General features: G+C 42.5%; 2 protein-coding genes across 7 annotated transcripts in view; one reads left to right on the plus strand and one right to left on the minus strand.

The window, feature by feature from the left end:
* The window catches only part of EHHADH (enoyl-CoA hydratase and 3-hydroxyacyl CoA dehydrogenase), a 33,663-nt gene extending 26,269 nt beyond the window's left edge, over positions 1-7,394 (minus strand). The window contains exon 1 of one of the 2 annotated variants that reach the window (XM_075507611.1): positions 7,091-7,394. Coding sequence is in view for 1 of the 2 variants with exons in the window: in XM_075507610.1 (XP_075363725.1) it covers positions 1,432-1,490 (59 nt within the window). In the remaining variant the exon portion in view is untranslated. Of the gene's footprint in view, positions 1-1,431; positions 1,548-7,090 lie in introns of those variants that run through there. The other variant, XM_075507610.1, reaches the window with a different exon arrangement.
* The window catches only part of MAP3K13 (mitogen-activated protein kinase kinase kinase 13), an 84,565-nt gene continuing 65,426 nt past the window's right edge, over positions 7,356-26,494 (plus strand). For all 5 annotated transcript variants that reach the window (XM_075507603.1, XM_075507607.1, XM_075507609.1 and 2 more), the window contains exons 1-2: positions 7,356-7,493; positions 17,229-17,346. The gene's annotated coding sequence lies outside the window, so the exon portion shown is untranslated. The remainder of the gene's footprint in view (positions 7,494-17,228; positions 17,347-26,494) is intronic.

Below are 26,494 nucleotides of genomic sequence, written 5' to 3' on the forward strand. Positions count from 1 at the left end.
TTGCACCCTGCAGTTCTGGAAGTCTTTCATGTCTAGTTCATCTAATCTCATCAAGTCACTCTGAGTTTGTTTTCTCATGATAATTATCTGGGCACAAGAAAATGATCTCACTCCACTTTTAAACGTGTTGTAATAAAAGTGAGCATTGCCAGTTACTGCAGAGAAATGTAGCTTGCTACAGAAGAGCGACAAGTTGTATTTCCTATTCATGCTCTTACTTGTCTCTTTCAGCTTCTTTTTAACAAACTCTCTGGTTTAGAAGTTGAGCATAACTGCAGTGCATTTTTTTGGCTTGTAAATATATACTGAATAGACACTATGGTCACCGTTACAGAACAGCTCTTCAACTACAGCTGCTTAAAAAGGGCCTATGTGGTACTCAGAACTAAATGAACTAAAATACACACCTTATAACAAATTATGTAAAGCCAAAAAGCACATACGTCCTTTTCAAAACACATGAAAACCTAAAATTTCAGGGGCTCCTACAGATTGGTGTTTGACTTTGTTTTTCACTGGCTTGTGTTTGAGATCACCTGGGGCCTTTCTTGACCAAGATCAGTATTTAGAGGTCAATTCCTTACTCATTTTTAAAAGGCAAACGAACTGCCTTTGCTTCTGACAGCCCTGGCTGTGGTTGAATCCTGGTGCCAGCTCCTCTTGTCAAACCATGTCTGCTATCTACAAAGCCCTTTGCCCTAACCCCTGCGCTCACTTGGATAGTGCAGGGACTTGCCAAGCAAGCACTGCGGAGCAGGCAACTAAACCAGTAGCAAATCCAAGAGGAAAAGCTGGTTTTCACCTATGACCTGTGAAGGAACTCCAGGGTGACACGGCTGAACTGTTTCGGCTGCTGTGCAATTTCTTGCTGGAAGCATCATCTTGATGCTTAAGGACTGGAAGGTGACAAGAAATATGTGAAGTTTCTAAACAGCTTCCAGGGCAGATGACAGAAAGAACAGATTGATAAGCCTGACACCTCTCCTGCGAAAAAACCCACTAGAAATTACAATAAAGGGCAGAAGTCCCTTTGGAAAAAATTAGGAACTTTCTTCCGTTTGGAAAGAAGTCCCATGGAAAAAATCAGCATGTTTTTTGCAAAGGCTGGCACAGGTACCCGAGCGGCATTTGGACAGGTCCCTCGGCAGAGGCTCTTATCGGGCAGCCTGCCCTGGGACCAGGAAGGGCCTCACACGGGCAAGGGGGGGAAAATGAGGTGAAAAGGAAGGAAATCAGAGAATCCCCCACCCCGCTCGCCAAGGGAGGGCAAGCGCCAGGGACCGAGCCGGCCGCCGCTGCAGCTCCCCGAGCCCGTGGCTCGGCGCTCCCCCTGAAGAGCGGCGGGCCGAGGACGGGCGGCCGTCACAGGAAATGGCGGGCGGCCGCCGGGGGACCACAGCCGCGGGGGGAACCGGCCGCGCCCGCCGTTACCTCAGCGCGTTGACCGGCGGGTTGCGGAGCCGGATGACGGCCACGGCGGCGGCACCCATTGCGTACTGCGCCCTGCCGAGCGCCCGCCGCGGTCCCCACCGCCGAGGCACCCAGGGCGGGCCAGCCCCCGCGGCGCCCCGCCCAAAGCCCGGCCGTTCCCGCCGGGGCGGGACGCCCACAGCGAGTGTGCTGTCCCCGGCCCCGCGGCCTGGGCTGCCCCCGCCTGCAGGGACGCGGTACCTGTGCCTGCGATTTAACGTGCGCTTCCTGTCAAGTGATGTACCTTCGATCTCCTCGGGCATTATTTTACACCTAGCCCCTCAGTTCAGTGCAGTGATACCAACGGTAACCCCTGTTTGGAAAGGATGGTGAGCGTTGTCAGGGCTTGATGGTATGCAACATGCTCTTGGTGTCTAAATGCAAAAATCTGTCACGAGGGCTGGTCCTGCTTAAAACTCTGCAAGAGGCTAAGGCCCACGTGGTTTTTTAAATTAATATAGGGAAGCTAATGAAGTGAGGATGTGGTAGGCTTTGCCACATTGTAAAATCCTACTTAGAAAATTATTGGTTTGTAAAAAAAGCTAAAAAGTAGGGGGGGGGGGGGGGAAGTAGTTTCTACTATTACAAAATGCATCCTTTGCATTAAAATGTAATTCAAGGGAAAGAAATGTTCTTCAGAGGGAAAATTCCTGGACATTGAAGAAACAATGACTTTTTACATGGACCTGTTGGTGTCTGGTTGTCCTGCCCTGCCACCATCCCTGGTGCAGCTATTCAAGAAGCAGTGCAGAAAACACAGGAGGATGCTTCAGGAGCATCTGCTTGCAGCACTGTGTAAGAGACATGTCAGAGCCGGCCCCCAGACCAGGGTGAATCTCCCAGTAACTCCCAAAAAGACCCACCAGCAACCACACATGCTTCTCCTAGGTATGGGTAGGTAATGAGGCCTGTCTTTCCCTGTGGGTTGTAGGGTGTTGGCTTAATCTATGGGATGGGGTGTAGTTTATCCTAATTAGCTTCCTGTGGAAAGTTAACTTTGCTTGAAATGTTTTTGTATCTCTATAATCTGTCTTTTGTATCTCTTGGCCTTTAAAAGTCAGCCACTGGGCAGAATGGCTGCAGCTCATTCCCCTGGTCTGGAACAGCTATAGATAATTTTAGAACTTGATTTACAGTACAGAAAGGTCCATACGAACATATAGCCTTAACTCATCGCAACTGCTGCCTTTATTGTTATTGCTGTTGTGGTGGATCATTACAGCTCTTCTGTCATTTGTTAAGTAATGTAAAAAAAAAAAAACAAACCCAAAACTAGGGATAACACTCTGCAATTTGCTTGTAAAACAGTGTGTTTTAGGAGTTCATAAAAATGCTGTAAACTATGCCTTGGAGGGCTAACTGATCTGTTGTATTTTTATTAACCAGAATGAAACCAAAGATCACTCTGAGTTGTACTTTCTGTTTATAATTTACAGGTCTATTTTACTTGTCCTTTAATAATACGACTGCTATAGTTGTGACAAAACAGGACCCTTCTGAGAATGAATAAACACAGAAGAAAACAGTTTGCAGGAAAAGAAAGCTCAGTGACTCTACAGAGTCATGGAAAGGCTCCAGTAAATGATTATTGTTGTAAGCTTTATGTTTGTCTTTTTTTTTCCTTAAAGATAAATAGAGTTTGGTAGTGAGAAGAGGGAGTGCATTTAAGTGTACACAGCAGAGGAAATTAAAGTCTTCAGAACTTTCTGTGAAGTATTTAATCTGTTCTGCGCTGAGTTGTACAAGGACCAAGCGCAAGGGCCTGAGCTTAAATGCAACTCCCAGACCAAGGGAGAAATACAACTGCATGGGCCCCAGATGAGGCTTCTTGCTCTTTTTTTCTCTCACAGCTTAGCTGTTCTCACAGCAGTCTGATCCAAAGCAATGCAGCTCTGCTATATCAGACCTGACCTTGAGAACAGGCAGCCATGGGAGGGGGTCGAGGTTGCAGAGCCTGTTGAGGCACTTAACCTTGACAAAATGTAATCAAGATGGTCAAGTTTCTTTCTGTAAGCTTTTGAGAAATTCACCAAAAGCTCGTACAGGCCTCCAGTGCTTCTATTTCTAAGGCTGTTCTGTAAGGAGCAGGGCTCTTTCCTGCAGACTGCCTGGCAGTTTATACTTTGATGAAAAACAGCTGTTGACTATGAAACCACAAGACATGGTGGCAGCTTTCTCTAGCCCTAGGCCTGCCAAAAGAAAAGATATCTTGCTGGATGAAGAGAAATACAGATAAAATTATAAAATTGCATATCTAAAATTGCTCATGTCTTCATCCTCTGCTAGGGGACAGTTCTGCTCTTATTTGTCTGCAGCAGCCGATGCCATTTCAGAAGTAAACTATGATTATGGTAGAGGTTTAACTCTGTGTAAGAAAGTTTGAGTAGTAATCAAAGGCTTGCTTTCAACAGGACAAGGCAGGCAGTGAGGTAGGTTGTGGATATTCCTCTGGGTGTTGTTAAGTTTTGTCATCCCTGGTCTTTAGACTACATAGTAGAGGATAATGCTCAGAATATGTACCTGGTGCCCATTCCATCTCTGGAGAAAGAAAAGGCTTCTCAAAATGGGAATATAAAATCCTTAGAGACTCCATTACTAGAAATGGAAAGGAGGGATATTCACCAAAAGACAGATTTCAGTGAATGTGAATGTCATGCTTTGTCTCTCAAACCCCCCAGCATGTGCTGTGGTTAAAGAAAAAGAATCCTGCTTCTTCCTGAGCTGGAGCAAAATGAGTCTGTCAAGTCTCCTACAGTCTCCTGGGATCATCAGCTTTGTTCAGGAAGTGCTGAATGATACAAACAAGTGCTTTATTTACAGGAGGCTCGGGTTAATTTTTATTCCAGTATATCATTGGTGCAAGGTACTTCAGAAGATGCAGCTTGATTTGCTATAAACTTATTCACACAGAACAAAAATTCCTGGAAAATGATTATTTGACTAGCTGCACAAAACATGTCAATTTCTGATGCCAGAGGCATTTGAAAAGGAGGGTCTGCAGTGATGTTCCAGCTGTAGGAGTAGAGTATTTCCACTGAAACTACCTCTGAGGAATATGGAAGGTCTAACTAGCTGCATTGTACAATCTGAACTGTGGTAAGGTGGTAAAACCCGTGGTCACAGTGCTGAGAGTGGTAGGAGCTCTGAAAAGTTACTTAGTTTTTGACAGCAGCTGGTCTAAACATCAGGCTTGAATTACACCTTGCTGTTGAAACTACAGCTCAGAGGGCCAGCTAAATTCATCAACAACTGTTTTCTGCTTTCCCTTTTACAGTTACAACTTTTTAAAATTTTTTTTACTTCAAAAAGATTATTTGGTGTAAAAAGAACTGTTGATCTCCTCACCTTTATAATCTTTTGTCTGGTACACTGTTCTCTGATTCTGGCTAATACCTTCATCTCTGGTAAAAAACAATATTGGTAAACATCTGATCATAAAATAATTTTCAAAGGCTCCTTTGGTTATACACACCCTTAGGTGACCTCCTCTGCTAACTATGAGGTCCTTCACTAAACCGTCTCCAAAAACAGCCTTCCAGACCCTCAGTGAGCTGGAGTTCATCGCCTCAGGGCTGGTATGTACAACTCTTTGAAAGGCACAGCTGGAGTAAGTGTGGTAACTACATCTACGCAGCAAGGCATATTGTGGGCTGTAAAAGGTCATCCTATTTTAGAGTTTAAATTTCTGCTGAAGAGTCTCAGCTTCTTTTAGCAATGCGGGTTGTTTTAGCTTGATGTGATAAAGACATTTAAAAACTTTTCCTCCTTGCTGGGTATCCTTTGAGGTGTTTTTTCCTTTAGCAAAAAAGGTTTATAAATGTCTTGGAAACTTCACCTCCTGTTCTGTCTTCTAGACCAAGGCTGGGCATAATTAAATGCATAATTAAATGTCACTGTTAATATGTACTTAAAAACAGGGCTGTAGGTGGAGAACAGTTGTATATCCAACACTGCACTCCCCCTTAGAAAGAAACAGCTCATTTTCTTTTAAAATGTATGTGTGCAGGTGTGGAGAGCACCTGTCTGAGCAGGACAACTATTTGTCTTATTGAGGCTTTACTCTGCTCCTTGGCTTCTTGAAACCAAGAGTTACCCCTCTAAAACTCCCCACTGCATCAGGTCTGTTATGTATGTATATATTAACATCCAGACCTGCAAAGACAAAGCCATTGACAGTTTTGCACACATAAAGCTGCTGTAACATATTTGTTAGCAATGTACAAACCCACAGTATTTTCTATTGAGTGGGTCCCCTGTTCAGCATTTATTTCCCCCTGTACTACTCTGTGTGTTTCAGATTTAAATTGTCTTAAACAAAAATTACCACTTCAAATGGACGATCTTGAGTTCTCCCTGCCAGAACAAAGTATCTATTGGTTATTTTTAATAGTGCAAGCTGGTTTCATGATTTTTAAGCTCTGATATTTCCGTGGTTTCAAAGCAACACCTCCTGGCAGGCCGTGGTATTGCTTGTGCAAGCAGAGAGACACCTTCCTTTTGATTGATACACGACAAAACAGCAAGGCAGCGGAGTGATCTGCAGCAATAGTCCCTCGTTGCTTAGCGTGCAAATCGCAATGTGATTGACGTAGCTGTTACGACTTCCACTGAGGGAGAAATAGAAGTGGGGAACGTGTTTCAGAATTTTTTAAAATGAGAGCAAACATAAGCACTTAGTGCTGTCATACAGGTATCGCTGCCTTTTTTTGTTTGTTTGTTTATACTACACGTGCTGGTTTACAGTGGACAATACCACCAAAAGCAATGCAGGACTATCCAAAAAACCGTGAAGCCAGCAAACAACGGATGTTTGCTATCATCCACATAAATGGTAATCCGGGCATTAGTGTTCATCTTTGCCCTCTTAATTTACTCCCTTCTCTATCTCAGCGTAAAACTGACTGACAGAAAATAGAATTGTGAATGGAAATTCAGAACAGTTTCAGAAAGCTTCATTAATATTCGAAGTATCACATTCCCTCAGTGCAATGTGGCTGTCCTTATGAGCAAATGAAAATACTGTAAAAGACATGGAAGCATCACAGAAAACCACTAAAGAACAAGGTTACAGTCCCCTCATTCACAGCATCTACACGTGGTTTAAGGTACTATTGTACTGTATTAGCATCACCACGAAACAATCCAACACACTGGAATAACTTGAGGAATCAGACATGAAGAACGCCAGGCAATTTATACCGAAGACTGAAATATGATGTAAATGTTCATATACTTATAATGAATAAAAGCAACACAAGTCATTGTAGAGGGCCATTTCTTGAAGGAGACAGTAAAACTGTCAGTAACGATGATAAAAAGATATATGTAATCAACAAATGTTTCTGCTCTCCATTCCAGATTGCTGGTTGATTTGTTGATGTACCATTAATGAAACTCTTTTCTGTCCAGTAGTAAAGTACGATGTTAAAATCATGTGTCAAAGTTTGGCATCTTAATATCCAGTTTGGCCATGTAGGCTGCATCCTAGTATTCTGAGAGAGCTGAAAAATTATCTGACTATTGGGGCTGGTATCACTAAATCTTCAAAAACAGGGGAAACCTCAGATTACAAAAAAACCATTTCGTGGTTTGCCTGCCCGAATTGCACTCAGCCACAAACCTGGCGCACTGCTATCCATGACAACCCACGCAAGTAATCGAACTGGCTGCTCTGGAGGCCGAGGACCGGCCGGGCTGGGGCCTGTGCCTTGTCTGAGCGTCCCGATTCTCAGCAGCCTGCCCGGGGCAGCCGGGATTCCCACGCACACTCCGCTCGGCCCAGGTCTCCTCTGGGCCGGGGAGCCCCTCACCCAGACCCGAGGTGCTTCGGGGTGGCGCTGCCCACCACGCGTATCCGCCTCACGGCCTCCCGCCCTCAGACACAGCCCAAACACCGCCCGCACACCGCTGCGCCTGCGCGCCCTGCTACCCGCGGCGGGGCGGAGCGCGGCCCCGGAAGTGACGGGGAGAGGCGAGGCCGGTGCTGAGCGGGGCGGGCTGCCGGCGCCGGACGCGGTGCCCAGGTAACGCGGCGGGGGCGGCTGGGCTGGGGCCCTCCTGTCTCTCAGCGGCCGAGACAGTGGGAGGGTCGGCGCGGGTGGGGTCCCTGCGCCGGGGGTCGCCCCGGAGGTGAGCGGCTCCGGCGGCCCCTCAGCCCCCGGCCGCTGTCTGGGCGCCTCCCCCCTCGGGATGGCCACCGGTGCTTCGCGGGTGAGCCCCGGGCGCGCAGGAGTGCGAGCTGCCGCCCACCGCCTTGCTGAGCGCGTCCCGGTGCTCCCTGGTGTCGCTTGTGCTTTGCACGGGCCGAGTCAGGATTTGTCCGCTCCTGTAGCGCGTAGCTTCCACGCTTGCATATTTTTTTTTTTTAAAAAAGGGAGTTTTTCCTATTTAAAAAAAGAAGTTAGACTTGCATCCGTGGCACTAGCTGTTTCTCAGCGCTGTAACAAAACCAGGTGTTGGTAATGCCTATTTTGAGGCAGATGAACAATCACAGGGTATATCTCCTCTTCCTGGGAAGGAGGAGGCGTTTAAGTAAATCTCCAGACAGAATCTGAGGCAGGTCATTATTGAGTTAAGACTGTGGTGTCTATCGTAATCCTGTCTGAGCAACACGTCCCAGAGGCTGTTGACAGATCAAAAAAATCGGCAGAGGCTTCTGTGTTTTTGTGCCCTATTCAGTAAAATAAAGTGTAGTAATTTCAGTGCTTCTCTCATCTGACAGAAGTTTGAAGAGTGAAAGGGATGGCTTTAGCAGAGACTTCGCTTGGACTATCTTTGACTTAGCCCAATAAAGTGAAATGAGGTAATAACTGGTAAGAAGTGCAGACTTAAAACTGTGAAGGAAAACAGCATCTTGCCTTCTTATAGGAAAAGGTAGTTCCCAGGGCAGAATCTAGTGCCTCTAGCTTATTTTTGCTAAATGGATGGAGGTGGATATAAGTAATGCTTGCAGGCCTAGTACAATGAAAATAAAACCTTTAGAGAAAATGGATAGGAGCCTGTCAGCCTCCTTTCTCATTTGAGCTTTGTGGGAGTTTTGGTGCTGGAAACTACTAAGACCGTGTTAGGACTTCATTTGCAGTTGTTCTTGTTTTATCCTCTGATTTTACTAGTTTGGAGATAGACTGGTCGTAACATACTGATCTCATTCTCAAAGCAGAGTGAAAAAATAAAGAGAAATACTTTCTGCATTCACTCTGAGATGGATTTGATACCTGATCTAATTGCTGCAAGCAGGCATTTGGGATGTGAAAGGTTACATTTTTGTGGTAACTATATGGATCAGTAAGCATGGAATTTCAAGAGAGCAGGTTTAGGATGATGTTACTGCTGAAAAAGGTGGCCCTGTGCACCTCTTTCCCAGCCCTCTGATTGTCCATTTTCATTGCCTCTCGTGTGCAGGTATAAGTGGGTGGGTGGTCAGCTGGATCCATCTGCCAAACCAGCCAGCAATTGACACCGTACAGAAAGTGAGCTGATGGAGCTGACTGTGTGTCTGTACTAATGCTAGTGTATAGAACAGGGAGAGGCAGGTCTGCCCATTAGGCAGTGTCGTGGATCAAAACTAGTTAAGCTGCTTGTGAAAATGTTCCCTGAGGCTGCACTTCCCTGGACAGGTGAGCTGGCCTAGTGTTCGTGGTTTGTTTTTTTGTTGTTGTTGTTTTGTTTTGGTATTTTTTAGATGAAAGCTGTGCAATACTGTCTCTGTATTTCATGATGTCGCTAATATTCTCAGGACCACCCCCCCCCCCCCCCCCCCCGCCACTCGTTCACAGTATAAATATTTTTATTTTGTTCCCTGAAAAAATTCACTTTTGGGTGATGACCAAACTGGTACATGAACTGGAGAATTTTTAGAAATTACCTGTGGTGATTATAATCAATAACTCCACTGGTATCATTGCTAAAACAGCTGTTCAGTTTTAGAGAACAAAAGCAGTTGTGGCTAAATGTAAAGATGGGAGTATTAGCAGTAAATAAGGAAATCGCATTTAGACACAAAAACCAGGTGGGTAAATAATTGAAACAGATGTAGTAACCAAAAAATTGCTATCAGTTGCCCAGTTTTGGTCTCAACTGTATTTTAACAGCTGTTTCTGACATCAGAAAGATCTCTGTCCAAAAAGATGATAAAAGATGAGACTATTAGCAAAACTTTATTTACATCAGAGGCATGCAAAGAATTTTTTTGGATCTAAACAGTTAGGTTAGCTTCACTATGAACTATGAACAATCTGCCTGAAAAAAAAAAAATCAGTCGTTTGTTTATTGTATTATTTTAAAGTCTGTGTTAGTACAGCAGCTCATAGATTTTATTCAGATATTTAGTGGAGAATAAATACTTCTCCTTATAATGTCCAAGAGTTTTATATAAGCCTTTGTGACATAGTTTAAAGGCTTAATTGCAGTATTAACATACTACTTCTTGAAAAAGTGCTAAATTTCCAGAACTTGGTGTGGTTTAGTTTTAAATGATTTTTGCACTGTGGCTCCTGCCCCTGTCTTGAACCTGTTCTGCGGTGTACACATCATATTGTTTAGAACTCCTTTCATGGAAACATTTTCTTTTAGGTCCTTTATTAAAATTATTAAAGTTGAATCTAACTGCTGTCCTTGTAGAATTTATCTTTACAACTTCTCATAAAGAAGATAAATTGCCCGTTATTATTCTTTGTTAGAAAAGATAGTGTAAGATTTAATAAGTTACTATATCAAATACTCTAGGCAAGTCTCAACAGTACAGTGCTTAAGTTAAATATTGACTTGCTGTATAGGACTTTGGTCTTGTGTAACCCTTGCTGAAGCTGCAGCCAGGAGAAAGGTATCATGGCAAAGATAATGACAGCTTAAAATTACCCCCTACCAAACTGAAGCCAGTCTAGCTGTGCACAGAAGCAGCTAATGATCACAGGGGAGGCTCAGCTTGGTGATGCTTGTAACTGATTAAACGTAGAGTTAATTCCTCTGTCTCTTTCTTGTCTCTGTGGAAGATAAAAATTAATTAAAATACCATTTAAAGAAAAGTGTGAAATAAGGATGTAAAAAATGTTAGTGTTTTTTGCCATGTAGTCTTTAACTACATAAGCATAAACCTTCCTGTAGTACACTCATGCCCAGTGCTGGTAGTCTCTGCAGCATGGTGTGAGTAGGTAATTAACTTTGTACCTGGAGTGGCGACAGTCCTTCTCTGTCTCTCTGTAGATAGTGAAATGACTAGAAGTTGGGGTCTCATCGCTGGTGCCAAGTCTGGTGATCCTTTCTAATCTTGCTCTTATTTATACTTAAACATACCTTTAGCTGGAAGAAATTCTGTGTGCCAGCTGTCAGGAGGTCTTGTCTCTGGGACCATGCTTCCCAGTATAGAAGGCTCTTTGTATTTTATGTACATATGATCGCTTAAAAAAATAAACATTTCTTATTCTTGCAAAAATTCACTTTCAAATATGAACTAAGCGTAATTGGTTCAGTATTTCAAGCCTGCTCCATGCCTCTTTCCTTGCTCTTGTGGGCTCTCTTATAAAGGTCTAAAATCTGGTTGCTAAACTGCATTGAAAATAGAAGAATTCCTCTGGAAATGACGAGATAAATTTTTTTCCTCAGTGATGTGGCGTATATCATTCTTAAATGCTTTGCTGTGGGGAGCTCAGCATGCAACACAGAGCCGTTTAATAAAGAAAACTCATTTTTGTCGAGCTAAGAGGCTTTGTAGGTGGGAGGCATCTTAGAATTCCTTATTTGCCAGTGGGGAATAGGAGTTTCAAGCTAATCAGGAGGTTGTTAGCAAAAAAAAAAAAAAAAGAGCCACTCATCTAAGGTGCTTTAGGTGAAGGAATTTCTGCGTCCTTTAGTAGCAATATATTTTGAGCTGTTTATACGTGAGTGGGGGAGTAAGTTATTTTATATCTTTGGTAAGTCTGGTTTACTGTCAGAATCTAGTTCTAGGAAGATTTTTCTCCTGGTTATTGGAAGAAGGTTGGGTATGTCATGTGTCAACTTCATTTGCTATAAACTGAGGTTTTGATGGAAGAAACATTTTGTTTTAGATGCAGGATTGGGTTGATAAATTCTGCCTTTTTACTTACTCATTTTGAAACCATTTCCCTAACTGCGATGGGCATGAATTGCTCCTTGCTCACTCTGGATATTCTGCAACGTGCATTTATAGACCTGTCTGTGAAGAGCCCATGGAGTAAAAGGTGGTTCAGGTTTTTAGCATTCCTGTCAACTTTTTCCACTTCGTGAATTTAATGTTGTGATGTGATTAATTTTCAGGTGTGTTTCAAAGATGCCTGGATGTTTGGTGTGACTGAGGTCGATATTTAAGCTGAACTCCAGATGGTGGTCAGAGGATTACTTCGAGAGCTAATTACGAGTGTTCTTTGTATAAGTCTGAATAGTTAAATCATGAAGATTTTTCTTTAATGATTCATTGGGCAATTTAGTGGGAAAAAACCCCCAACTCTTTAACTTTCTGATGAAGCATGCTTTTCCCTTAGCCCATCTGGCTCATATTGAGCTGTACCCCAGCACTTGCAGACTATTTTAACGGGTATTCATTTCCTCACTCTGAAAATGAGATCTATGATGTCTTTGAAGTCTGGATGTCTCTTTCTCTCTGCATGTATAGCCTACATTTCTCCTTGCATCCATCTACTGAGTGAGCATACTGCTGTGGTGTGAGCTGTGAACAAAGACCTCTGCCCATGGTTTATTCAGGCGTAGACTCCATTGAGTTAGTGTGTGCTATTTTTGGAGTTCCCTTGGGGAGAAGGCAGTGAGCCTATCTAGCCTCAGAGCCGAGCAGAGGGGAATGTAGCAATGTCAGCTTTGGTGTCACTGTGCTGGATCAGCTGTTGGTGGCGGTTCTGTCAGGGAGGATACTGTCTTCTGCAAAGAGGTGTTAGTGGGGTCATCCAGCAGCAAGTTGGTGAGAGAACATTCATTTTACTCCATTGATTTATTATTGTTGCCAGGAAACACCTTGTGCACCTTTCAGACTTGTGAGCTATGGCTGCTCCTATCTTAGCTCAACAGATTTGCCCTACAACTCATAGATAAAGGTCAGTGTCCCTGACATCTGCAGCTCTGGATCACTGTGCCAGCCTATTTCGTCAGGCTGCATTGTCACTGTCTTACTCGGTGCCTGGTGCTGTGGCCACTACAGTTTTGGCCTTTGGTCTGTGGCAGGACAGCTTAGTGCTAAAGGGAATGAAGTTTCCTCTCAATTATATCCCTCCCTATTTCTGGACTACTTGGGTATCCGTCGAAGAGTAGTTTCTCACTGGTGCTGTGTATCCAGTGCTGCTGCTGGCTTCAGATCAGCCAAGCACCTGAAGGTTGCTGGAAGTGGAGAAAACATAGTGCTGCGGTCTCACGCTGGTGGTGCCTTGGACCTCAGCAGGTAGCAGATTGATTTCTGAGTTTTCCTTAATATAGTTTGTTTTCTTTCTACCTGTTTTCTTTTCTACCTGTTTTCTTTATAACAACCTGAATGCTAAAGTTCACGATGTTGCTCGGTGGCATTAGGACACCCCTTTGGGAATGAGAATGTTTAAAAGTTGCTTTAATCATAGGATTGCTGGGAGGACTTCTCTCTCTTCGTATCTTCTGAGGTGAAGGTTAGTATGTCATATAGCTGACACAGAGTTCTTTGACCTTCCTGGTTCACTTACAAATAGAGTGCTCTTTTAATGGATTATTTACATTGCTCAAGGTACAGTGTCCTGTAGTTTCGATGTACCTGTCTGTAATGGGAGGAAATACTGGTGCTGGTTAACTCATTTGATGTGTTCTCATGATTAGTGCAGTCAAGTTCAGGAGCTCAGTAAGATGACCTGGTAGGCAGTTGAGTGGGGAGATACCTGTATAGAAGCCTCCAAGCACTCGCAGCCATAGGGAATGTTTGCAGAGTCATTTTTTCCGCTGTGTCTAGGGCCAGAACGTGCAAGATGCAACAGAAAGAGTCATCACGGTGTCCCTAAGAGATGAAAGGATTTGTACGGGTTTTTCTTAGCTTTTTCAGGGAACGGTTGATCTTGGGACCAGTGCCTTGAGCTTGCTGGTGAGCTAGCTGCTTTCCTGTGGTTCTGAACACACTGAAGCAGCAAAGATCATTCCTCAGACTCTGAGTGTGCGATTCGGTCAGTGCCCTCTTCAGAAACTGGATTACCTTGAAGTCAATCTCTTTGCCTTCATTTCCAACAGGAACTGTCAGTTCTCTTTCAAAAAATCTAAATCTAAGCCCAGTCTTCTTGATTCATGGAGTGGGAGGCCATTGTATGTCCGACCCCAAACTGGCTGCTATTCAAGGTTCTGCAACATGTGATGCCTTGTGTTGCATCAGATGACGGATGGCTAATTTTGTTGATTTGCTCCTGGCCAAGGCATCCTTGAACTTTCTGCCTATTTTGTGGGAGCCCCATATGGTTGCAGGACCGAAAGAAAACCCTAACTTCAGATTTGTGTTGCATCACACAGGCTGGGTGCTGGGTAGTTCTTGACACTTAAAACAGCCTGCTCTTCTCCATTACGAGACTGTCATCAGTACCAGGAAAGATGGTAGTAAAGAACCTGGTCAGCCAAATGGCCAGTTTCCCCTCTTTGTGCTCAATAAGTTCAGTGTTTTCTTTGGAGGTCACAGTACTTCATACTCCTTAATTTCTCTTCTTTCCTGGTAAGTCATGCTTTTTCTTTCCTGGTGAGTCATGCTTTGTCCAGGTTGCTCCCTAAGATTTCATTTCAATCTTTTTCTGAAGCCTCACATCTCCAAGGCAGAGGTGCTATACCACCATTGTGTGTTGAGAGAAGACTTTTTTTTTTTTTCATAATTAGAGGATTAAATCTTCCAGATGTTCTTTGAAGCTACTACTGAGAGAAGCAAGGCTATTGCCAGAGTCACTTGGAGGTGCATTAGAGACTCTTAGGAGCTTGTTTATGCTTTGTGTGATGAGAGATATTCCTTGTCCTCCTTTCCCCCCGGGCTAGCTCAGATTATGCTGATAGTATTAGTGAAGAACACTTCCAAGTCTGATGTCACTCTACAGCAAAAACCTGGAGGTTTGTTGAGATACTCACCAAGCAGTGGGACTTTGCAGAGTCATCCAGTAATGAAACTGCATTTTGTGGAGCAAAATGTACTGAGATTGCTGTTTGCATGGAGGACTCTGATGCTAGTTTTTAGATAGCTGTGAAAGAGTAGCTCCAAGCAGAGTTCTACAGACACATTGTGCATGCACAGAGTTACCTGAAGTTACAGGAGAGTTGCTTTTAAGTGGCCGGTGTTCTTTAATCTATATTGTCTGTATGACACTCTACTCCTTCTCTCTTTGTGGTTCTTTCAAACTCCAGCAGCAAGTTGACAAGAATTGCGAGTTTGGGATATATGCAAGACCTCTATACCTGTGAGCCTGCAAAGAGGTGTGGGACTTGCCCTGCAGATATGGCTAAAGGGAAAAAAAAATCTTGACTATGCATCTCAAGCAGTCGAGTGTGAAAGTGAAAACGGATAATATATACTGAGCTGTAATTATTGGGAAGTAGCTGTGTTTTCCTAAACTTCCTGGCTGTTGGGAACCTTGAGAGTGTGACCCGAATAATCTAAAAGAGATGGAGGGTTTCACTGCCTTCACTCGCCGGTCACAAGCGGTGTTCTCCAGGGCTCTGTGCTGGGGCCAGTTCTGTTTAATATCTTTATCAATGATCTGGATGAAGGGATCGAGTGCACCCTCAGTAAGTTTGCAGATGACACCAAGTTGTGCGGGAGTGTTGATCTGCTTGAAGGTAGGAAGGCTCTACAGAGGGGCCTGGACAGGCTGGATCAAGGGGCTGAGGTCAATTGTATGGGGTTCAACAAGGCTAAGTGCAAGGTCCTGCACTTGGCCACAGCAACCCCATGCAACGCTACAGGCTTGGGGAAGAGTGGCTGGAAAACTGCCCGGTGGAAAAGGACCTGGGGGTGCTGGTTGACAGCCGCCTGAATATGAGCCAGTGGTGTGCCCAGGTGGCCAAGAAAGCCAGTGGCATCCTGGCTTGTATCAAAAATAGTGTGGCCAGCAGGACTAGGGAAGTGATTGTGCCCCTGTACTCGGCACTGGTGAGGCCGCACCTGGAATACTGTGTTCAGTTTTGGGCCCCTCACTACAAGAGAGACATTGAGGTGCTGGAGCGTGTCCAGAGAAGGGCAATGAAGCTGGTGAAGGGTCTGGAGCAGAAGTCTTATGAGGAGCGGCTGAGGGAGCTGGGACTGTTTAGCCTGGAGAAAAGGAGGCTGAGGGGAGACCTTATCGCTCTCTACAACTCCGTGAAAGGAGGTTGTACAGAGGTGGGTGTTGGTCTCTTCTCCCAGGTAACAAGTGATAGGACAAGAGGAAATGGCCTCAAGTTGTGCCAGGGGATGTTTAGACTGGATATTAGGAAATTTTACTTCACTGAAAGGGTTGTCAAGCATTGGCACAGGCTGCCCAGGGAAGTGGTTGAGTCGCCATCCCTGGAAGTATTTAAAAGATGTTTGGATGAGGTGCTTAGGGACATGGTATAGTGGTGGTCTTGGCAGTCCAACCATCGGTTGGACTCGATGATCTTAAAGGTCTTTTCCAACCTATACAATTCTGTGATTCTCTGATTTTGAGTAACGTTGTGACTCTTTCACGGACACTTCCACAAGGACAGAATATTGATAATAAGAACTGCAGGACATGCTGTGTGGAAATTTTATCTGCCTAAGTAGCTGCTAGTCCAATTCCATTAATGTTTGCATATTTAATAAACTTTTAAAGTTGGATTTTAATGAGTTGGCAGTTATCTCTGAACATCCAGCAGCAGCAGTCACAGAGTCTAGGTGGCTCTCAAATGCAGATTTCTCTCACTTAGAAGGAATGTGGCCTTTCCTTGGGCAGTCAGCACTTGACAGGCTATAGTATGCTTTGATTCAGTTTGTACTGATGTACATCAACAATGAATTTCTTAATTTGGATGGAGCCCTAGGGTTAAGTTTTCAGAGGCGGAATCTTTTTAAAAAGCTGGATATAAGAGAACATGACCTTGGTTAATCTTACAGCACACCATTTATCTACTTGGGATGATTCTTGCTAGTGATCTAATTATTTTGGCTGCAAAATGGGCCTCCTAGGGAATTTGTTTCTAATGTGGCATTTGCTCATTTACAATCCCAGTGCTTTTGCTTTGCCTTTTCAGCCTGATTTTCCAAACATATATCAAACTCCTCAGAACCTCAAGCAGGCTAAGAAGTGCCCTGGTTGTGCTGCACAGTTGGAACCAAATGTCTCTAATGAGGTTATGGAAGCTAATCTATTATTGAGGGGACCTTGGCAAAACTAAGCAGAAAAGTTCAGTGTTCGTGCTTTTGAGATAAACCTAAGTGTAGTAAATATATGTCAGTATGTAAAATGTAGCAGACAAGGTGAAAAGGGACTTTTGATAACATCTCAGTTCTGGCACCAGCATGACTTTAAATAAGTCACTTCCGCATTCCCAATCTTTAGGATAAATTCTCAATATGCTACTGTAATGTAGATAGTAAATGTGTAAGCTGTGAGGGTCGCAGGGGTAAAGAAAGAAGCCCTTACGGCCTTCTTTGAGATAAGACAACATAGTAATTCAGTGACTGGACCCATCAGATTGGTTTCAGGTAACCTTTCAGTGTGCCCAGTAAAAAGCAGGAAAAATCTAATGTTTATGTAACATAGTAACTTTATCTGAGCGCGCTGTATTTTAAATTGAAGTTCTTTTTATATCTCCAGAATACCAGTTTCTGAGAGGAAGAGCAAAGAGAGTTTAACGACAAAAACTGATGGACCATTACATCTTCCAAAATGAGCCTATTCACACTTTTCTACTGGAAACTAACATGTCTTGAAGGTGAGTAGGTTTTGTACATGGCAGATGAGCTGCCCAATGTCTTGGGCCTTGACCATCAGTCTTCCCCAAAGATAGATCTGTCCTCACTTCCCTTAGTGTTCAACTGCCTTTCTGGGCTGGCACAGCCCATAGAAGCATGCTTGTGAAAATATGTATTTTATCATTGGGAGAAATATGTAGGAAGTATACACCTTACCAATACCAATTAATTATCATCAGTTTGGAAGCTCTTGGAAGCTAGAGTGCTTAGTGAAAGAGGTGAACCAATGGGAACATGGATATTTTTTGGTGAGTGGAGGAAACAGAAGTGTGTTATTTGCAGGATGAGAAAGTTAAGTTTGTAAGACAAACTTTTTCTTAGTTTGGTGAATGTATTAAATTGGGTAAGGCATTTTCAAGTTCTGTTGCAGTCGTACCTCAAATGATATTATCAGCGTTCAGAGTAGCTGAAGAAGAGTGCTTGCTGTCAAAGATGGTAGATTAATTTCCCCAAAGTAAAGAACATAATGCTTGAATGAAATTAAGTCAAAATTATATTTTGTAAAGTTTGTGATATCTTTTATGTTATTTTTGTACTCATCCCCTTAGGGCTGTAGTCAGTGACCGTACAGTATTGTTTTAAAATCCTTTAATAACAGAAATCAAAATGGGAAGTGTCACATAAGTCCTGTACTCAACATTGAAATAAAACTAGGATTTCTGAGACAAACAGTTAAGGTTTAAAATATCTTGGTTTAGACTTTACTGTCACTTTAATAAATAACATATAAAAGGAAGCCATGAGCCTATGTAAGCCTAAGTTTGCCTGCTTAGCAGCATTAATTCTGGTTTTTAATTAGGCTAATAAATTTGCTTTTCTGTTGGTTACGTTATTGATAATTAATTTTTCTATTTTTTGGAATGAACAACCTAGCACCTAGGAACTCAAAGCTAATAGTGGAGTGTAAATGGTGAAAAATAGGTCTAGGTGTTTGTCAGTTGTCGTTCTGTCTGCACAGAAATTGTTCTGGAAAGTCCAGCATTGGAGTCATAGGCCTCTTGTGTGCAAATCCTTTCGGTGTGAGGAAAAAGGCCTCGTAGAAATTCAGTCTGCACTGAACTTGGTTTTCCTGTGTTTTTGCAGATTTGAAGCTGTATCTCACTATCCATGTGAGTTTCTTAAATATTTGTATATGTGGTAGTGCTGATGAGCCTCTCCTGAGTGTAGTACTTGACAGAGATAGGAGGGGATGCAATGTCAGGGGGCCTTACTACTGGAGGAAGAAAAGAGTTGTAGCTGGAGAGAGAAATACTGTTCACATTCATTTGTGCTATTTGGTCTCTGGTATAATCTGCACAATTCTGCATAAAAGGATGGTTACCTGAAACCCCCAGACCAAAAGGTGTTACCAAGTTCTAAAAGGTTCTCTGGTATTGACTAGTTGCCTGTGTTTTGCAAGTGTCGTCTTCAGATTCAACAGGATGAGCTGTGGAATGTTTTGGGAATGTGTATGGGTAAATTTATATACATTAGAGCCATGGGACTTTTATATGGAAAATTATTCCTGGATGAAAGTGATTTGCAGTACTGGGTCCATGTTCCTGAATCAGCAGCTTTGTTTCTGATTAATTTTTCATTAATTGTAAGTGTGTTGCCCTGAGTGTTCCTCATAGCTATGTGTAGGGAAAAGTAATACTGAAGTGCTCAAAAGTACAAATAGAGGTCAACTGAATATCTTTTTTTGTCAGCTGGGACAACTGGATTTTGAGTTTCTTTTGTTATATGTAGTTAGACACTGAGAACTCCTAGAAGACTTTAAATAGGAATTTGCTATTGATGTTTCACGCTTTCTACCTAATAATATGGAAGCTAATCTAATGCTACGGAAAAGTCGGATGTGTTCCAAGATCTGTAAGCAAGCTGAGTGTTTTCTATGTATATGGAAAAAACATCAATTTTTAGCTGTACTGTGTTTGCGGTCTAAATATTCAAAACATGCTTGTAGATCTTGAAGTGCCATAGTTTCTTCTACATTATGCATTCCTTTTATGTAAAGAGGCTGTGAATGGTTACGTATTTGTATAATGATCTTCAGTTGTTTTTTGAGGGACGGATATTTTAAGTGCAGTCTATGAATTCTGCACAAATAACTATCTGTATAATAATCTCCAATATTAAAAAGTTCTTGTGATGTTTGAGTGATTGCAGAAGTCCGTAGTTATACTACATGCTGTTCATGTGTGGATGAAAGATGTTTTGAAGGTAAAGATGTTATCTGTGAACCCTTTTGCCAAAAAAATCTTGAAAACTAGGGAATCTCACTTGGAAATACTTATTCTGGTGTAGTCTGTACTTTTCTGTTGATGTGGCTGAACAGAAATACCTCTCTTTCCTTTTGCTCTCTCCTCTTTCTTCTGCTTTCATATTGTGTGAAAAGTGCAGATTTAATCTGTGGAGAAAGATTGTGCAACAGAGTAAAGAAAGAGGGATAGTGAAAAAACGGTATTTTGCTGCTATAAAGCTTCTTTGTTCTCTGAGGTCAGGAAGAGCTGAGCTCCCAGTGATTTCATAAGCTCTTCTATTACCTGTTCACATACTGGTCAGTAAGCCTAAATGGATAGATCCTCCTCTGTATGAGTCATTAAGTAAATATCGGGCAGTGCTGCTATTCCTGATACTGTCTGCTCTGAGTACTTGCTCCTATTTGTTGCTTATTGTTGACTTGCTAATTTCTGAGCTGCTATCACAACCCCAGCAGATTTTGTCAGCACAGGGTCTTCTCAGTGTGCAGTTGTAGAGGGAGACCTCCATTGGGATTAGTAGCTGTTCCAGCCTTGTTAGAGGATATATTTTCAATGGTAGCTGGAAAATATTTGGAGATGTTTCCAGTGAAACAGTTGGTACTGATTCTTGGCTCAAAGCCTCCTCTTGATCAGAGGATGCATCATGGTTTGCCAGATGGCCTGCAAGCTGGATCTGGTGCCTGCTCTGATTGCATCCGTCCTGCAGGACAGGGCACTGGAGGAAGTGCATCTCTGGCCTCCCATGGGAGTGCAAAGCACACTGTGTTCAGAGCTGTTACTAGGGCAGGAGATGTCAGCAGTTCATTCCTGCTTGACTGCCTTTAAGGACAGCTGGCTGCTGCAGATACGGCTTTAGCACTGGAGGTCTGTGCTTCTCTGGCAGCTGCTGCAGCCAAAGGGTGGCAATGACAATACGTTGCTGTCTCCTTGAAGAGGAGATTTGCAGCTTACATGGGGGGACAAGGCACTTCAAGTATTTGTGCTCACTGGGAAAAGCTTTACTAGGGAAGGAATAGGGCATGTTATCCACGGCCCACCCAGGTACTATAAGACTGGCTTCCAGTGTGCACACATTCAGGTATTGGATAACCATTGGGTTTTGCCGAGACTCTGGATTCATGTCCGTTTTTCATATGGAGTAGACTGTAGCAGGCTTTTATCCTAAGTGTAAGACCTTGGATAGGCATCGGGGTCCCTGTTAGCTTTTCTCCCTTGTCTGTCTGTCCTTGATGTGTCATCACTTGTGGCCTTATAGGATTTGAAAATGCCTCAGTGTTTCTGGATTAAATTCTTGTCTCATCGGGAGAAACATTTGCCACCAGTTTAACCTGAATCTTGACTAAATATGGACAGTTTGAACCTTGGGCAAAGATTTGCAAACTGGATGATCCTGCCCAGCCAGAATCAGTTGCCATCCTTATTTTCTCTGGGAGAGGGAACGTTTCCAGTGCTGGATGGCTGAGACCATTTTGGAGGAGCTGTCCAGGCCACTAGAGATGAGAGCTGTGGAGAACTGCATAAACTTTTAGATACTCCTTTGCTATTACGGATTCTGTCTTCAGGGCATTGCTTGTCCCCTTCTGCCAAGGGGAGCTCTTCCAGCCATCTCTAGAGATGCTTAAAGAAGTCCAGCTAATCTTGGGGTTATCTCTTGTTTTCTGGACATCTTGAGGGTTTCGTGTTATAAACTGAAAGCACAATAGATGCAACTCAGTTGCAGTACAAGTAGTGTAAGCAGCCTGAGACACACCAAGTTTCCTAGAGGAAGATCCATCAGATGCATCCCCACATTGAGTTTATAGCTGTTGTCAATGTTACTGCAGTGGATTTGACAGCTTGCTTGCTAGATGTACACAGGCTTTTTTGGTTGTTTCATTTGCTGTGTTGGGAACCATTTTTTTTTCTGTAATTGGATGTGAAATATTACCACTGGGGACTGATAGGATTCTCTTAATGGCAAAGGAGGCTGTACTACCAACATCAGTCTGAGGCTTGCTGTTCTTAGAGCTGTTTTACACAGCCACTGCACTGCAATTAACTTGCATGAACAAAACTTCAGGAATTCCTGATCTGGGACCTCACTGTGCCAGAAGGAATCTGCAGCCCACTTTTGTTAGAGAATAAGTGTCCAGACTGAAAGCCACCGCACACTTTTTCTTTTATTAAGATCTGCTATTAAGAAAATCTGTTTTGGTAAGCAGAGCACAGCAAGTTGTCGTTTAGTTAAGGGAATAAACTGTAAAAACCTTTTATCACATCGGAGGGGAAAAGGAGGTATCGCTTCAGATTCCTGTGGTGCTTTTTCCAGCTTCCCGAGTAAAACAATTCTATTTTTATGGTATATTTTTCCTACATTTAAATATTGTGTAGATGTATTTAAAAAATGTTTAAAATAAAAAAAATGTTATGATTGTGTGTAATGATTAGATACTGATTAGTATGAAAGAGGTGCAGCATTCGATTCAATGTAAATTTGCCAGGTACCGTTATTTGTCTGCATGTTGCCTTATCAAATAAGAAGATACCGTTTCTCAAGCATGTTGCATTTGCTATCTTGAAACAGAATCACATTTCTATTAAAATAATGTTTGCTCGATGCTCCCAAGTAAAGGAGAAGTTTAGTATTACTGATAAGGTTGACGGTAAACTTTTACTTAGTTCATTTAGCACTTGACTTGGTCTTCACTCTCTGGTACATCAGCATTGCATTATCTGTTATTTTTGAAATAGCTGTGTTTGGAAAGGTGCTCAACTCTTGTGTTCAGATGTCTGTTACCATAATTTATTTTTCTTTGAAATCTAAACACTGTCTTTGCATTGATGCATCTTTTTAATCTTGAGCAAAGTGGGGTTCTGGTTTTATCTTTTTAATTTACACAACCTTGATAAAAGCAGCCAGGTTATGCTGGAGTCAATTTGATGATAATAAATTCCTTCTGTTCTTCTTTCAGCCACAGTCAAAATGAAATAAGCTAAATTTCCTGGCTGTTCTTCATGCCTTTTTGTCCAGAAGAAAATTAAGCTATTTTGACCTTTCTCTGACATGTGTAGTTGGTGAAGATGAGGGCAGAGAAAGGCTTTGTAAAAATAAATGAAGTCGATATTGGTCTTTCTAAAATTGTTATTAATGCACTCCAGTATGCTCCAATTAAAGTCACACCCTGTGAAGGCAAGTGCAGGCAATCTCAGCTGCTATTTCATCTACCAATGCGTTAACTTGTTTTCAAGTTTTTGTTCCTGTCTTTGAAGTGCTCTGTCACAGAGGTTTTGAGGTAGTGGCTCTGAGCAGGTGTCGTGCACTTTATGGTGAGCTTTGTACTGCACCTCAGCTAGAATATGCTTGTACTGCCAGAAAATCAGCTGTGCCGAATCTGAACAGGGCTGGCTGAAATCAGGATATCAGGATATCCATGTACGTATATCACCCTGCCAGTGATATACGTACATGGATCAAAAAAAGGCTTGCAATAAGCTGGAGGGTTTCAAACTTTAACACTATGTATATACCTTTGCAAATACAGTTGCAGACCTTTTTGTGAGAGGATCATAATTCTTTGTGAAAGTGGAGAGGAATGGTGTCTCCTGTAAACAGTACTAGACACAATACTGCTGAGATTAGAAAAAAAACAAAAATAAAATAAAGCCAAAAAACCCCACCCAAACCCACTTGCTGATCGAATGGATGTACTAGTGTGTTGTACTGTGTATTTGCTAATGGCAAGGGAGGCTGCGGAGAGCTTCAGTTGCCGGTCCTCCTCTGTGTTTAAGTTGTGCTGACCTGGTCTATATCGCAGTAAGGGCTGTGAATTTGTTCTCCCAAAGGAGTCTTGTAGAAGAGATGGTGAGTATGACAACTCAGGGTGCTGGGGACTGTTTCGTTAGTTCATGACAGGGGTCTGCACGCAAACTGAAGCCTGCTGCTGGCAGCTACCTAGAAGTGTTATTCTGTTCCTGTGCTGATGGTGGGGGGGAGTCATGCATCTCATGGATTGTGCATTTGCATTGTCCATTGTAGCTGTAATTTACGAAGTAAAAACTGTGCTTCAGAAAAAAAAAGATATAGAGTGCATAGTTTAACACTCAAAAACTGATAGTGTGTGTGCTGCTACTTCGTAATGTTTCTGTTGTATTTGAAGAACTGAGCTGTGTGCTTTTAAATTGGTTGTGTTTTCTCCTGAGATAACAGTTAAGGGGATGCTTTAATGTTTGTTTGACAAAATGTTGCAGTGGTAGCAGAGGATATTGTATTCTTGGACCATGTAATTTCAGGTCTAACAGAACTCCTACTTATACTTTGGTACATTCCTGCTTCTCCACTGTATATTTTCTAGACAGCTGTGCATGCACTGGCTGATGTATCTAAAAAGTGATTATGGTGGTATCTTTATTTGCTCTGCCCTGTACTGATATCAGCCTTCAGCCAGTGCTCTGTTTCCACTCAGGATGGGCAAAGCGGAGATGGCAAAATGAGCTCGTGCTTAATTCCTTGCTTGTGGGTGGGAGAGTATTGTGCACTGAGAACCCAAACAGCATAACTTAGTGGTGAACTTGAATCATGGTTGGTTGTTTCAGGTATAGACTCTAGGAAATTGAAACCAGCCCTGATTTTGCCTGATAGAAGAGTTTCAAAACTTAGGTAATGTGACTCAAAGGAAAGGCTCTTCTGGATGCACTTTTCTTCTAGAAAGTTATGGTACATTTATCTAGCATGCTGTCCCTTGCATTTAAAATGATTGGTAGTTTATGGGAAGTGCCATCTGAAAAATTCAAGGGATTTGCTTTCTCACAGTATATAAAAGAAAGCTTCACTTTGTTGTTTCTGCACCAGAAACGGCAAGGCTCTGTAATGGAGTTAGGATGTATGCCACTGCAGGTTTTAATTTTGGTTTACTCTGAGAAGAGCTCATATCTTCAGAGGTACACATGTTGTAGTTTGAAAACTGCTACTGCTATAGATGAGTCGAACGAAATTCTGAATTACATTGCTGTGAAAAATGGAGTTGTACAGAAACACTTTGCGTCCCTTAAAAAAAAAAATTAATGTTGGTGCAATGGTATTGATATCGGGCATTAGATGATACAAGGTTAAGGTCAGAGTTTGAGAAGAGTATACCCTGCCTACTTAAAAATTTCTCCCCTCCATTTTTGGGGAGCCAGATGTGCTAGCCTAGATTAAAACAGGCTGAGGGAGCAGCAGGGTAGCCAGCTTTTGAAAGTCAGCTTCATGCCTAAACTAGTAGATACAATTCTACATTTTATTAGTGTGTAATATTTACTAAGACTTCTGTTCTTAAGTATTCTAAATGCTTCTGCATATTACTTAAGAAGATGGGAAAAAACAATCATGCGTAAGAAACAGCTATGTTTTAATGTTGGGTAGAAATTTAGCTTATTGGGATGTCTTGGAATGAATGCTGTTAAATGAACTTTGCTATGTGTAGCAGTGAAGAGAATTTTCTGAATTCTATTAACACTGAAGGATTTTTATGCAAAAGAAAGTACATATATATATGGCTATAGACATGTCCAGCAAAAATGGGCAATTTTATTAAACCACGAATTTAAGGGAGTGTTAGAATGGTTGCCTGGGGCTTCAGTATGATTTTTCAGTACTTTGGATGGTTAATACAGAATAGCCTGACTGCTAGGACAGAGAAGCCAGGAATAATTTTCCTTGTCCCAGTTAAGTCAAGAACTATCAGAGCAGTGGAAATAAGGTTTCAACAAGAGAGGAAAAAAGGGTGAAGGAAGTGTCAGCTCTTACTTTTGCTAGTGAGAGGGGAAAGTACACAAATGTACCAGAAGTTAGAATGGAAGAAGAGTGAGTAGCAGTTACCAATGAAAATAGAAAATAGGCTAATGTTGCCAAAGCATATAAGTGGATTAGGAATGATTTTCACTCTTCCTGGTGCTTTTTTTTTTTAAAAAAAAAAGGCAAACTGTATGAGTGTTTGCAGTAAGACGTGCAGGTCAAAGGAATATGTGATTTTCTTTGACCTGCATGTTTGTCAAGAAAGGCTTCTTCTCTATTATCAAGCCTGATGCTTGAGCCATTATCAGTCATTTTTCTCCAACCTAATACCACCGAATCGCACTACACTGGCTACACAGGAGACCTACCATGATCCGATGGCTTTGCTTCCCGTGATGCTGGGAGCAGGGAAGGTACAACAGATAAGAGACTCTAGTAAACCTCTTTCACTGTCTAGCTAATACTTAAACATTTGGAGGAGTGACATCAGGTACTTCTTACTGTACCTTTCTCACCTCCTTTTCCTAAGGTATTGTATTTTTCTCCTGCCATGTCTTGAGCTACTTGATTATGATACTGCAATAGGAGTAAAATTTCTGAGCAGCATATTCAAGGACCAGGAGTTTGAAAGGTGGGCTTGTGTGAGAGGTCTCTGACTTTCTCCTTGCAACAACCTGGAGTCACTTACTGGGAGTTACTCAGTAAGCACAATTTCTAGTCTCTTTTTGAAGTGCGAGTGTAACAAGACAACTGGAGGGAATGAAAAAGTGTAATGTAGAAGGCCAGGTATTAGACAACAACCTCACATGCAGCTGCATATGCGAAGGCTGTTTGCTCAGTAGCCACGACCAGTGACAGCTGCTTGGCTGTCAGCCTTCTAGTCCAAGTCAACAATTAATAGACTACCTGTTAGAAGAACTAATGGGGCTCTTTGATAAAGGAAAAGATATTCTGCTCAACTCTTCTTTGCAAGGAACTCAGCATTGTACTTAAGGATTTATCTTCAGGAATAATTTCTGATGGTGGTATATCTTTATTCTCCGATCAGCAGACTGGCTGATCAGCAGACTGGCTCCCACAGCATTCTCCTGGAGAAACTGGCTGCTCATGGCT

Source organism: Mycteria americana, chromosome 7 (assembly GCF_035582795.1).
Source record: "Mycteria americana isolate JAX WOST 10 ecotype Jacksonville Zoo and Gardens chromosome 7, USCA_MyAme_1.0, whole genome shotgun sequence".
Taxonomy (NCBI): domain Eukaryota; kingdom Metazoa; phylum Chordata; class Aves; order Ciconiiformes; family Ciconiidae; genus Mycteria; species Mycteria americana.